The 15,058-nt window shown below is 36.1% G+C and overlaps 1 protein-coding gene across 1 annotated transcript; it reads right to left on the bottom strand.

The window, feature by feature from the left end:
* Nucleotides 1-5,637: 5,637 nt before the first annotated feature.
* On the bottom strand, nucleotides 5,638-7,528 carry LOC133816798 (phloretin 4'-O-glucosyltransferase-like). Its single transcript, XM_062249105.1, has one exon. The coding sequence runs from the start codon at nucleotides 7,402-7,404 to the stop codon at nucleotides 6,013-6,015; it is 1,392 nt and encodes a 463-aa protein (XP_062105089.1). The 5' UTR covers nucleotides 7,405-7,528; the 3' UTR covers nucleotides 5,638-6,012.
* Between the last annotated feature and the right edge of the window lie 7,530 nt (nucleotides 7,529-15,058).

Raw genomic sequence — 15,058 nt, 5'->3', positions numbered from 1 at the left:
TAGCAGCGCATCATACGCTTGACCGACCAATTGGTCGTGAAAAATTACAGCGCCAGATACGCTGGGCCACCTCAAAGGCTAGTTATACAGTGGATTGGGAAATGGGTCCCGGGGTGACTTATTAGTCCTATATTCTAGGGTTGGGCCCCGAACTTGACTTATAAGTCAAGAACGACGTTACACTCTGAGTGCTGGTCGAAAGCATTAACTTATAAGTCAAGGGTGGCAATAGCGCGTTGAGCGCTGATCGATATGGTTAGCCTAACCAGGAGTGCATCATACGCTTGACCGACCTATTGGTCTTGGAAAATTATAGCGCCAAGTACGCTGGGCCAGTTCCAAGGCTGGTTATACAAAGGGTAGGGCACAAGGGCCCCGAGGTGACTCATTAATCCCATATCCTAGGGCGCTGAGCCCCAATATGATTTATTAATCATGTATTAGGGTGTTGAGCCCCAGTATGATTTATTAGTCATGAACTAGGGCACTGAGCGCCAATATGATTCATTAATCATGTATTTTTGGGTAATAGGCCCCTGTATGATTCATTAATAATTTAATTAGGGCGGCTGACCCCATATGACGTTGTAGTCATTTATATGAATGGTATGCATGCATGAGTAGGATTATGTAACGCCCTGGTTACCCCAGAACAGTTACGGTGAACCGGAAATTTGACCCGCTACCCGAGTCCTTTGGTTAAAAACGTGATCTAAGTGTTATTATCAGGTTAAGGTAGAAAACCAGTAAAAAGGAAAGGGTACATTTCATTAAGTAAATAAACTGCTCATGAGCCTTTCAAAATGTTTACAAGTAGTTCGTAATACAAAAGAGTCGCTACAGTTCCAAATTTACAATCCTCGCCGGCCTAAGCGGCAAAAATAGGGTAAACCCCTAGTCCCTCTGAGAACTCCTTGACCGTGGCGGTCAAGCGGCCCTGTATGTACACAACATCGCCCAAGCTCTCCACTCAGGGCTGGTTAAGCTTTTCCTTCCCTTTACCTGCACCACAAAGCACCCATGAGCCAAGGCCCAGCAAGAAAACACAATAGAACATGATATAATATCAACAATGATCATAATAATCATCTAGGACTATCAGTCCAACAAATAGGTGACAATAGCCAAAAGTCACAATAACGAGCAACACTCCCTCTAGCCATGTGACAATAGAGTCACCAGGGCTTAACTGATAAGTGATTCTCTCATATGTTTGATCAGGACAGGTGCATGGTGATTAGTCACCAACATAACCTTCCTCACGACTCTAGAGTCGAAGCTATGGACAACGTCCCTTAGCCATGTGACAAACGGTCACCGGGGTCGTATACCTTAGCTATAGTCATCTGGTCGTAGACCAGGCAAGCGCTTATAATTTCTTCGACCTTAGGGTCGGTCCCGCATTAATGTCATAGAGCCACTCAATGCGTGATCATCGACTTTAGAGTCGGTCCCTGACTAGTCAGTGTCTTTAACAGGTAATCAGCATTCATTACCATTTAATATGCAATCCACGTTCACATATATCAACCAACATGCCTCAATATCAAACCATGCATGCCATATACCTGTACAGGATGCAACTGTATCCATACACTGTTTTCTTACCTCAGGTTCGAGCGAGAAGTATGATAAAGACGACTCCGGAGAACGATCGTTCTTTTAGTTCCTTAGCGGTTACCTAATCACAACCAATTATAACCTCCATTAATGAGAATCCACAATAATAGGGTCTTAACCTAAGCACCACCCTCGGGACCTCGAAGCATGCCCACACGGTGAGTAGATTCGATCCCGGGCCTTAAGGATTGAAACCCCAAGTCAAAAACCCTTAAAAACACTCAAAACGGGGTTTGGAAGGAACAGGGTAGCGCTACAGCGCTCAACCCCTAGCGCCACAGCGCTCTACACAGAACCTCCCAAGCGCCAAAAAGCCTCCTGAGGAGCGCTATAGCGCCCTAGGGTGGGCACTGTAGCGCTACCTCCAGGCCCAAGCACCCCTGAACCGACCTTCTTCAACTTCTTCGATTCTAACTCGATTTCCAAGCTTCCAAAGCCTATTCTTGATGCCAAATAAACCCAAAAACCATCCCAACACACCCCAATCATCACAAGCATGGGAACCCTAGCCAAAACTCCCAACAAAACCATGAATTCACCCTAGAAAACTCAGCTGCAAAACAAAACCAAAACAGAGCTAACCAGAGAAAACCATGGTTAGAAACTTACCCAAAGCTTGGCTTATGATGGTCTTCAATGGTGGAACACACTCCCAAACTCCCAAGGCTTGCTTCCTAGGCTTGAATCCTCAAAATTGGTTCAAAAACCACAAAGAACAGTGAGGAGAAGAAGGTACGGGAGAACTCTAAAGTATACTCTGTTTTTCCATCATTTTCTTCAGTCATCAAGTGTTATATCTATCCTAGGGGTGAAATGTCCATTTTACCCCTAGGTCATTTAATACTTCCTAAAAGCTCCCAAGGGCATATCTGGTACTTTCCTCCTAACTCGTTAATCATAATTAACGCTCTCCAATTCCCGCTATTCTCAATAATCATAAACACCAATAATTCACATCCCGTTACCCTATAACTCCCGGTAACGCTCTAATCATCAAAATCACCCTGAGACTCAACCCAAGTCCCGACACTTAAACATGTTGTGACTAAACCGCTAATCAATATTCTACGATCGTCTCATGTCAAATAGCTCGAACGAACCCACATCATAATGTGGTCTCAACATATATCATCGACATGCATACAATTAACATTATATTACAATATAATTCTCATAAACATGCATAAACACATTTAACGGCGTAATTAAACAATTATGGCCCTCCCGGCCTACTAATCCAGCCGTTAACCATAGTAGGGAATCCGGGGCATTACAGATTATTACTGCTATGTATGCTTATTATGATTTGGTAACATGTTATTTACTGCTTATGAGCATGTTTAAGTTTTCTTGTTGAGCTTTGGCTCACGGGTGCTATGTGGTGCAGGTAATGGAAAAAGAAAGCCGGACCATCCTTGAGTTGGGGAGCTTCGATGACAATGTGTACATATGCGGCTGCTCGACCACCATAGTTGAGGTTTCTCAGAGGTTCTAGGGTTAAACCCTATTTTGCTGCTTAGGTCGGCTAGTTGTAACTTTTCAATTTTAATTAACATTTTTAAATGTTAGTTTGGGATCCCATGTATGGAAGTGAATATTTTAGTGAAATGGTTATACCTTCTGACCAAATTTTTTAATCATAAACCATTAAATTTTCTTAGTTACACGATTATGGCCAAATGACTCGTTTAGCGAGTCTAGTACTATTTAAAATTCACAGTGTAACGGTCCTTGATTAGGAGAGCATTACACAAATGATGATGGAAAAAAAAAGAAAAATACAAATAAATAAATAAAAATGAAAAGAAGAAGAAGAGGAAAAATAATGGAAAATAGAAAGAAAAAAACAAAGTTAAAGGAAAAAATTGGTAGAAAAAAATGAAAAAGAAAAAGGGAAAAAATAGTAGAAAAATAGAAGAAGAAGAAGAAAAAAGTAATGGAAAAAAACTCATACGTGTTAAAAAATAAAAAAAGAATATGGAAAGAGAAAAGAATAAGTACAAACAAGAAGAAGAAATGGAAGGAAAAAAATGAAAACAAAGAAAAGAAAAAAAAAAGTGAAAATATATGAAGAAGAAAAAAAAAACAAAATACACATGATGAATGAGCAAAAAATAGATAAATGAATAAAAATGAGAAGAAGAAGAAGAAAAATAGTGGAAAAAAAAAGATGAAGGAAAAAATTGGTAAAAAAAAAAAAAAAAAAAAGAAAGAAAAATAACCTGAAAAAAATAATAAAAAATGAAAGGAAAAATAAAAAAATTGAAAATAAAATTACTTTCATTACAAATGTGACATAATTATATATTTTTTCAAATTTACGATGAGTAATCATTCAACTCCAATACAAGAATCGTTCTAGTTGCCAAAGAATAAAGTGGATCTCACTATTATTATTTATAATTTTTTATATTAAAGAGACAAGATAGGCATATGATCTCCAATAATATTGGAGTTCTCAATAAGATATCTTAATATCAAAAGACCTTTCTACCCTTGTTTTATATTTGAAAACGAATAGCTGACAAAAACGTGGGGAGAACGAGAGCATAGCCTATTAATAAGACCCCAAGAAATAAGACCCCAAGAAAGGGAGTAAGAAAGAAAATTGTATTAAGAAATCACATTATTGAATAAATATCTACTTTAAGGTTACTAACTTTTTCCTTAGTATCTTAATTAATCTTATTATCCAGCTATTATCTTAGAGTGTTGTTATTTGACACCTTTAGGTGTTCAACACCATAAGGTGACATCTCATGATTGGTTAGCGATAGATATTGGATTGCACTAATAACAATATGCCACCTACTTGTGTTGTTGGGCACCACTGGTGCCCCTTTAGCAATTCTCGTTGTCTTAATATGAATTTAATTATTTATTAGTCCCAACACAACAATACTCTTCTTTATTGAATGACAAACTAGCTAGGGTTAGTTTTAGAATTATTTTTTTTAAATGAATTAAATTTGGAGACAAACTCTGTATTTTTCTTAAATTAAAAAAATTGTATTCCTATCAAAAAATTAGAATTATTAAAATTATTACACCCAAATTTCGAGAATAAAAGTTTTCATCTCGAAAGTTAGGCTCGTAAGGTGTGAACTCAAAATATAGAAATAAGTCAGGAGATCATCATTAATGAGAATCTTGTTTAACAGTCTCGTTCAATATTAAAACGATGACGTCGTAGATGGTAAGCTCGGACCACATGATCTCGGAGGTTCGAGTCAAGCTTGAAGTTATAGTGACATGGGTTCAACACTTGTTTAATTTTCCTGGTCTGTTTGTATTAGCGTCAGTCAAGAAGGTTCGAGCCTGAATATTGCAAGCTCGAAGGGGACGACCTCGATAAGGATACTTAATCAGACCGAAGGGAAGTCGAGCTGGCAAGCCCGTGATGATTTGCTAATCTCGAATATATGTAAGTCGAACGTGTGAGATCGATGGCCAAGTGTGGACGCGATTATTGTTTAAAAATTCCTATATCTAAGAGATTTGTTGTAATCTGTTAATAAATCCTGAATATCATGGCATTTATACGCATATTATATATTTATATACATTTAACTGTATTGATTTTTGAGATTTGAATCATAACTTCCCGAAATGTGAGGGGAGATATTCTGTAAGCCAGTCTATAAATAGATTGGAGAAATTCATTTGTAGAGACACGAAAATTTGACACTGGGAATACTCTATTAAATTGCTTCCAAAAAACTTTGGGAGAATTCCATAGTTGAATAATATTGACTCTTGGACTAGGCAGATTTTAACTGCTGAACCACAAAAAATCGCGTGTTTCCTCTTCATTTTTTCTAATTTTTTGTTTAATACTTTTCATTTCTAAGGTGACGAAAAACGTCGTCAACAAAAATAAACCAAAAGAACAAGATTATATCTTACAAATCAACACTACTTATACATTCAGGTGTGGTTGGAATGGCTAGAAATAAGTTGTTAAACTAAAAAAGAAAAATACAAATATAAATTTGTATAAAAAAAAAATTCTAAATAAATAGAGAACATGTTTTTTTCTTCTCTCATTATTCACTTCTTAGTTATTGCAATACAATTTTCACAGGTACATCTAAATAAAAATATTATATATATCATATATGCATGTGACAAACTACTAAGACAATTAATTAATATCATTATTATTTAGGTTTGCTGACCACTACTAAACTAACATGTTTATAAAAACTAAATCATTATTCATCATCAAAGAAAAACATTATTAGTATATTTTACGATGAAAGAAATGTGCACCCAAAATATATAATTTAATGAATTATATTTATTAAAATTGAGGTGTACTATTTTAAAAAAGCAGCGATAGTTCTCTAAATGTAATGTATGTAATATTCGAGAGGATGCATATATCATTACTCATATTTTATTGGTGAACCGATTCACAAAAGTCATGAAATTCTTTTCCGATGAGCCACCTTCCCTCACAGCTTCTTTAGCTAAATTCTGCCATTTCTTGACAAAATCACTTACTATTTCCATCCCATTTTCCTTCCTTCCCATAATTAAGTCTAAACACCTCTTGATCTCTTCATTTCTAACTATTTCATCTTTGTTGGGCTTAGGATTTGTTCCCTGATCTGTCCACTGCGGAAACGCCACCATTGGAACCCCAGAAGCCAAGCTCTCCAACGTTGAGTTCCAACCACAATGAGTCACAAAACACCCAACTGACTCGTTACTCAAAACCTCCATTTGAGAACACCGTGGCACTATCATCCCAAGTTTCTCCAACTCTTCTCTGCAACTCAACTCATCATCATCATCTCCTTTCTCGTCTAGATCACTATTCTCCCTGATGACCCACAAGAACGGACGACCAAATTCCAACAGCCCTCTAGCCATTTCCTCCATTTGTTGCTTCGACAAAACCGAAATACTCCCAAACGACACGTAAACGACTGTCGTTTTAGGCTTGGTGTTCAACCAGTCGATGTAGTAGTCACTACCACATCCACATGCGTCCTTGTTCTCCTCCAAGAAAGTAGACGAGATCAGTGGCCCGATTCCAATCAAATCAAACTTATTATTATTACCAATAGCTCTCAATGCCTCAGGCTCCAACTCATCGAAGGTGTTCACTAATATTATCTTCGTGTTGTTACCTTCGTTTTCGAGATCTTCGCACATGTCTTGAAACAGTGTAACAAAGTAAGAGTACTTTGAATCAGCCATGAACAAGGGAAGGTCCTTGAGGCTCATGGCAAGTGGAATCCCCGGAAATGATAACGAAAAAGAAGGGTTTTCACTATTCTCACGTATGATTTCTCTGTGGCCATGAAAGTAATAATAGTAAATATCAAACACCGTCGCGGGCTGTATCCATAGAATCGTCGCCGGAACATTATGCGCCGCCGCCACCTCAGTAGCCCAAGAGAGAAGCATGGTGTAGACTAAGCAAGTGTACGGACGCCCTTCTTTGTTAAGCCCCGACTCTAGAATATCCGCCACGGCTTGCCAACCCCGTCGCCTGAATTCTGCAAAGTGATCATTGATGCCCTTTTCATCTGTGCACCCGTCGTCATAGCCGTCGGAAAACATGACGATGGACAGGCTGTCGTCTGGAGTGGCAGAACTTGATCCTCTGGCGGCAGCGCGTGTGGTCATGAGACTACGGTGCGCGTGGACGCCGGTGACGAAGGTTACTTGTGCACCGCCGGCAACGCGGATGAGTCGGTCGGCGAAGGTTAAACTTGGGTTGATAGTGCTTTGCAATGGGAACGCGAGAATAAGGAAACGAGGCTGCACCATTGCGATGGTGGGAATTGGTAAAACGACGTCACTAGTGTGAAGTGAATGCAATGAAACGACAGTATGTATATATCACATTAAGTTGCGAGTTTGATATATTATGAGTTATATAAATATTATCTTGTGCATAACCTTCTACTATTTATTAGTTTTTAAGAAATCATGAATTATTAACAGTAAACCAAGGTGAAAAATTTATTACACACGTGAAAATTTTTTGTATGGTGGAATTTTCAGCCCTTTAAATTTAAAGATACTCTAAATAAATAATATATACAGTCATATACCTTATCACAAATCGAAAACTTAAGTGTGCAGTACGTATCTTTTTAGGTATGCACATCTAAATGGATTGTGAAATAAGATATTTTTTGGATTCCTTCATATCTAACCATGCATTTATTATAGACTGATCGATAGCCATAATTAACATTTATTGTCATTATTGATTCATAGCTGTGCTGTGATAGCCATAATTACAACATTTTATTTTCTAAGTTTGAATTTTTAAGGAGACGGATTCCCAATTACTCAATGGAGTGTTTAAATCGATAAGGGGGTGTTTGGTATGGGGTAAAGTAAATGTGGGAATGAGAGTCTAAAATTATTTTTATGTTTGGTTCAAATTTTAAGGGGGTAAAGTGATTAATTTGTGTAAGTCTCACATTTATTTTAAAGGTAAAGTGAAACATTTTGTAAAATTGTAAGTTTGAAAATTGTAATATCGTTCTAATTCTGGTACCACTTTAATATATAAATGAAAGATGGTTTCAGAGTATTCTATATATATAACAATGAAGTATATATATATATATAATTATATAGTTAGAAATGTCAAATACAGTAGATCTATAATAAATGTTATAAGATTAATACATATATGTATATAATAGTATATATTATATAAATAGATATGTCAAATATAGTAGACAGGTAATAAATGTTATGTTATAGTGTTAGAAGATTAATACGCATAAGTGAAATATGTATATAATAATATAAATTATATAGTTAGATAAGTCAATTATAGTAGGCTATTTATGTTATATTTTTAGTAGTTTAATACGTATAAGTGAAATATGTATATAATAATATATATTATATAGTTAGATAAGTCAATTATAGTAGGCTATTTATGTTATAGTGTTAGTAGTTGAATACGTTGTATATATCAGATGTATGCTAATAATCAGTAATATTTATGACTGTCTGATTTCTACTTTTGAAAATGTCACTTTTAATACTTTCTAATAAAGTTATTTGACCAGATATAAATTTATAGCTAATATTATATTCTTCGTTTAATAACTGGATATGATGTTCGTCAAAAGCGTTTACTATATTTTGTGATAAATTATCAAACTGATTATCTAAGCTTTCTTTTAGTTCATTTATTAATATATCTATATTATCACTATCCATACTGAGTTGACAGAGTTTATTTGTATATTTTTCTATGTCTCTAGGTACGTTCATAGATTCCCGGTATTTTTAGTTTATAATAACTTCTTATATATAGTTTATAATTGATTATAAAAATAGTTGTTCTTATAGATATGAAAAAGGCTTGGGTTTTGAGAATAAACTTTATATTCATATGATAGTAGAGGGTGGATGGAAAATTTTTACTGAAACTGCAATTCTCCTGAAAAATCTTCTTACCATGTAAATTTATTATTTTCTAATATAAAAAGTGACGTATCTATGCATATTCATATCTAGGGTGAACTTCAACACAACTTTTAACAAGCCTATCAATGGCATAAACAAGTTTAATGAAGCAATGCCTAGATCCTATTATATGCAATAACCAATGCTTTTATCCTTTTGAAATAATTTAAATACCTAATAGAAGATCCTTGAGAAAACTTGAAATTTCTGAAAAAGATTCACCTTCCCCTTCTACTATCGCAAGGTGTCTTTAGCAATGGTAACCCATTTTGTTAATAAACTTATAAAATATTATACAATAAAAGAGAAGGCTAAGTTTGATGGTTTTCAAGACTTAAGAGGTTTCTCTGAGTTTAGAGAATAAGATTTAAAAAGAAAAGAAGTGAGTCTACAAGCCAGACTCCTTAGCTTATTTATACCGAAATATAAAGGTATCCTCTATTATTTTATTAAAATGAGGATAAGATAATAATGTTAAGTATTAATGGGATTTTGTTTTTTCTGAAAAGTTAAGATGCGTAGCACATGGGCGGCTACCTTTGGTCTTTCTGAAAAGAGCATCTTATCTTTAAATCAGACTTTTAAATTGTAGTGCTTCCCATAGTAGGGTCTTCAAGTCCAAGGCGGTCAATGGAGTTTTCATCATAGGTCCCATCAAATTGACTGTTCCATTCCTCCATTTTTTCTTCGACAGCTTTATTGACAAGAAGTTGTATGTCTTTAGTGGACATGGTTACTTGATTGGCGGTGGATGGAGTGCTCTGTTGCTGAAGCTGTTGTCGGAAGGCATCCACTTGAAGCTTGAGACTAGTAATTTGGTCCCAACAGGCTTCATTTTCTTCCTTTAATTTTTTATTTACTAGTTCTTTCTCTATTATTATTTGATTATAATAAATACAATTGGGGCAATTTAACTCAGTTACTTTTTCTTTCCCCTTATCTTTTGTCTCGTCATAATAATTGAGACCCCAATACATAATAGCAGCTTTAGTGGCTTCTTCATAATTTACTTGCCCTTTCCAAAGGGCATTATTAAATTTGTCTACTGTTTCGGCTACTGATTGCCAAGACTTATATAATCCTGGTTTTTTCCCTCGAAATACTAAATAATAATAAAAAAATTTCTTACTTTGGAAATATTCTACTAGGCATTTTAGTACTGCCTGGAAATATCTAGGATTATTAAATAGATATGCATGGTGAAGATTATCTAATAAACATTGTTGTTCTTTACTAATGGCCTTGTGAGGGATGTATTTAGTTTCACTATTGCCATAACAATGTAATACTAACTCTCCGAAGGATATTGCCTCACCTTTTTCCATTGGCTGACCATATATTATCTTGTCTACTACTTGCGTGTTTGCCATTTGGGCTCTGGGGTGTATTCCAGGCCTATACATTCTTGGACGAAATGGTTGTCGGTCCATCTGTATTATAAATTAATCGAGATAATACATCAGCATAATAGTTATCTTTTCCTTTAATATGCTCAATAGTAGGATTATATCCTTTAATAATAAAATTATTAATGAATTTTGTCCATCTATTAGTCATTAGTTTTTTATTATTTTGCCTAATTTTTTCATAGAAGCTTACTATTGCTTGACAATCTGTTCTAATAGTAAATTCTTTTTTATTAATTAAATAAAGATTGAAAGCATCTAAAGATTATTCGATTGCCATTATTTCGGCATCAATACTAGTAATACTTTTTTCTTTATACTGTCCTGAAGCATATCTTGATATTTCTTCAGTATCTTTATTAGAATATTTACTAGGCTTTTTCTTTAATACTGCTCCCCATCCCTTATCACATCCATCTGTTTCTATTATTAAATAGTCAGTTATTAATGGAAGGGATAATTTTTGTAAGGTGTTTACTACTTCTTTGATTTTCTTTACTAGTTTAATATCTTCAATATTGAAGTGTCTTTGACCATTAAGTTTTGTTTTATTATATAATGGCCCTAGTAATTTTGATAAATTCTTAATATATGGACGGGCATAATTTAATAATCCAAGAAATTGCTGAATACTTTTTAAATCTTCAAACTTTTCAGGGAAATCTAGTATCTTTTTACTAATATGATCTTGTAATATTATTTTTCCTTTTCCTATTTCGGATCCTAGAAATTTTATATATTCTTTTCCTAATTCCATTTTCTTTTTGCTGATGATTAAACCATACTGTTCAAATTTTTTAAAAACTTGTTTTAAATGATACTCATGTTCCTTATAATCTTTGCTAAATACTAGAATATCGTCAATGTATACTAAACAATAATTTAATTCATAAAATATTTTATCAATTCTTCTCTGAAATATTACTGGGGCATTTTTAAGTCCCATTGGCATTACTAACCATTCAAATAGTCCTTGTGGGCAGACAAAGGCTGTCCAGGGAATACTAGCTTCTGCCATCTTTATTTGGTAGAAGCCCGATTTTAAGTCAAATTTACTAAAAACTCTACAACCTTGTATTTTATTTATTAAAACATCTTTATCAGGAATATTATAAGAGTCGTCTTCAGTATTATCATTTAATCTTTTATAATTTATTACCATTCTACTTTTTCCTCTAACTATTTCACTATGGTTTCTTACTAGAAAAGCAGGACTCCTATGTGGTGAGTCACTATGTCTAATAAATTTATTTTTTAATAATTCGTCAATATGATCTTTAAAATCTTCTATGTCTATAGGATTAAATTTTAGTGCTTGACCAGTTATTTTATAATCTGGATTTTTTATTAATAATTTACATATTGGATTATCATTTTGTTTTAAATTTTTCATATTGTCTCCGATATTTCCTTGTTTTTGTAGTTTATATATTAAATGTTCTATATCGTTACTAAATATTAATTCGTATAATTCTTTTCCTGTTATTACTTCTCTATCTAGTTTTATTTCTTTTATTATATCTACTAATTCATTTTCTTCTATATTTTCTTCTATTAAATTTTTACATGATCCTAATATTTTACAGTTACATTGGGTGTTTTCTAAATTACTAGGATAGCCACCACGCTTCTGCAGCAACTCTGATTGAATGGGTATAATACTAGCCATTTTATAAATATTAACATAGTCTTTAGTAATATTAATGCCTCCATTTTGTTTTAATAGAAAATCTAATCCTATAATAATATCTGTGTTATCCAATAAATTAGCATTTGTGACGTGGCAGATAATTCTCTTGACACGTGGCTGATACCTGGAAGGCATCTGCTAGAGTATCGACTAGTATGCACAGCAGAAGCAGAACCAGCCTATCTTACCCACGACCAGTCTGGTCGGTGGTTTCGCAGCCAAGGCAACAATTATGGAAGATCTTTGTGAATCCCGAATTTATCTCATGCAATCTTCTGGATATCCGATTATTCAGGGAGTAATATCTGTAACAATATTTGGTAACCCTCCATGAGCCTATAAATATCAAGATATAGCTCAAGGGGAGGGACTTTTGGCTTCTGAATCATAGGAATTATAAAATTTCTCTTAGCAAACTTGTATTGTTTGTCAGAAGTGTTGAAACTCATTGAACCCAAGTTCTCTGATCATACTTTTGATTATATATCAATATCATTCTAAGTGGACGTAGGTTATTACTAGATCCTGGGGCCGAACCACTATAAATCACTGTGTTTTCTTTACTTTTGTCATTACGTTATTCTCTTTACATTCGTCTATTTCAATCATATTTTGACTCCGTGTCAGTTGGCCAAATCGTGGGTCAACATTCTAGTGCTTTCATTGAGAGGACGATTCATTGCTATTAAGAAAACTGATGGAGATTACCGAAGTTGCTGGTAGTGCGGTACTAATACGGGAGGAAGAAGGCGTACAGAAAGCTGTTTACTATGTCAGCAAAAGGCTTATCGGTGCAGAATTGAAATATCCACCAATTGAGAGATTAGCATATTGCTTAATTCTAGCCTCCAGAAAGTTGCATCCATACTTCCAAGCCCATCCTTTCACAGTTCTGACCGACCAGCCCCTTCGGCAAGTCCTCCAAAAACCTGAGGCGGCTGGACGACTGTTAAAATGGGCAGTCGAATTAGGACAGTTCAATGTAACTTATTCATCGCGAGCAGCAATAAAAGGACAAGTCTTGGCCGATTTTATTGAGGAGTTCACCGAACTCCCCAACAGTGAGCTGGGCAAACAGCCTAAAGCGCCCATGCCTCAAGACAAAACTCCTTCGTGGAAACTATTCACGGATGGTTCATCCAATGAATCCCACGCTGGAGCGGGAGTGATATTGATAACGCCCGAAGGGCATCGATTTCACTGCGCAATCAGGTTTGACTTCGCAGCATCAAATAATGAAGCAGAATACGAAGCGCTCCTCGCTGGACTGAGAATGGCCAAAGATATGAGCATAAAAACGCTTGATATTTACAGTGACTCTCAGCTGGTCGTGAATCAAGTCCTGGGAGAATATCAAGCGCGAGGATTAAAGATGATGGCCTACCTCAATAAAACGAAAGATTTGCTAGCCCAGTTCACAAAGTACACCCTCCAACAAATTCCGCGAGACCAAAATTCGAATGCAGACGCCTTAGCCAAACTCGCAAGTGCAAAGGATGCTGACACCTTGAACATAGTCCCGGTAGAAAGATTGAGTAAACCAAGCATTGAAGTAGCCGAAGCCAACATGGAGATTCGTGCAGAAGATACATGGATGACGCCTTACCTGGAGTATCTGACAAATGGAACATTGCCAGCAGATAGAAACAAGGCCAGAACTCTGCAAAGGCGGGCTGCTAGATACATACTGCTCGATGGTATTATGTATCGAAGAGGATATTCAATGCCACTACTCAGGTGCGTTACATCAGAAAAAGCTAAGGAACTCATGAGAGAGGTGCATGAAGGCTTCTGCGGAGATCACGCTGGGGGGCAGAGTTTGGCGAAAAAATTTCTAAGACAAGGCTACTTCTGGCCAACAATGAACGAGGATTCAATGGAGTATGTACGAAGATGCGATAAATGTCAAAGGTTCTCCAAGATCCCACGAGCAGCTCCAAACGAGCTAAAGCAAATGCAGAGCCCGTGGCCTTTCGCAATATGGGGAATAGACTTGATTGGATCACTGCCAACAGGGAAAGGAGGAGTAAAGTACGCAGTCGTGGCAGTCGATTATTTCACAAAATGGGCCGAAGCTGAACCACTCGCAACCATCACAACCAAAAAAGTTCTTGACTTCGTCGTCAAGAACATTGTATGCTGGTATGGATTGCCCAGGAAGATAGTTTCAGACAACGGGACCCAATTTGACAGCGACCTGTTCACCGATTTCTGCGAGAGGCATGGAGTTATTAAGAGCTTTTCTTCAGTCGCACACCCCCAAGCAAATGGGCAAGTCGAAGCTGTAAACAAAACTCTCAAGGACACCCTGAAAAAACGACTTGAAGAAGCTAAAGGAGCATGGCCAGAACAGCTGCCTGAAGTCCTCTGGTCGTATAGAACATCTCATCGAACAGCGACAGGGCATACCCCATTTTCTCTAGCCTACGGATATGAGGCAATGTTACCTGTCGAGTTAGATCCCCCCTCACATCGACGTTTGACCTACGACCAGGACGTGAACAACCAGTTGATGATGGAGTCCCTAGACTCGATCGATGAGATAAGAGAAAAATCTCAACTCCGAGTTGCTGCTTACCAGCAAAAAGTCGCCCGGTACTTTAACTCCAAAGTTAAAGAAAGAAAATTCAACGTCGGAGATTTGGTGCTACGACGAGTTTTCTTAAATACCCGCGACCCCACTGCTGGAGTGCTCGGACCTAACTGGGAAGGGCCTTACCAGATTGAAGAAGTCCTTCACCCAGGCACCTACAAACTTGCACGCTTAAACGGAGATCTCGTTCTGCGTTATTGGAATGGAGAACACCTGCGCAAGTATTACCAATGAACAACCCTTCTTAAAGGACTGGCTTGTTTAAATTTCTCTTTTTAATTTTTACAAGTTTTG

The sequence above is a fragment of the Humulus lupulus genome, chromosome 2 (assembly GCF_963169125.1).
Source record: "Humulus lupulus chromosome 2, drHumLupu1.1, whole genome shotgun sequence".
Classification (NCBI taxonomy): Eukaryota; Viridiplantae; Streptophyta; class Magnoliopsida; order Rosales; family Cannabaceae; genus Humulus; species Humulus lupulus.
Note: the sequence above shows the minus strand (reverse complement) of the source record. Positions and strands in the feature narration are given on the sequence as shown.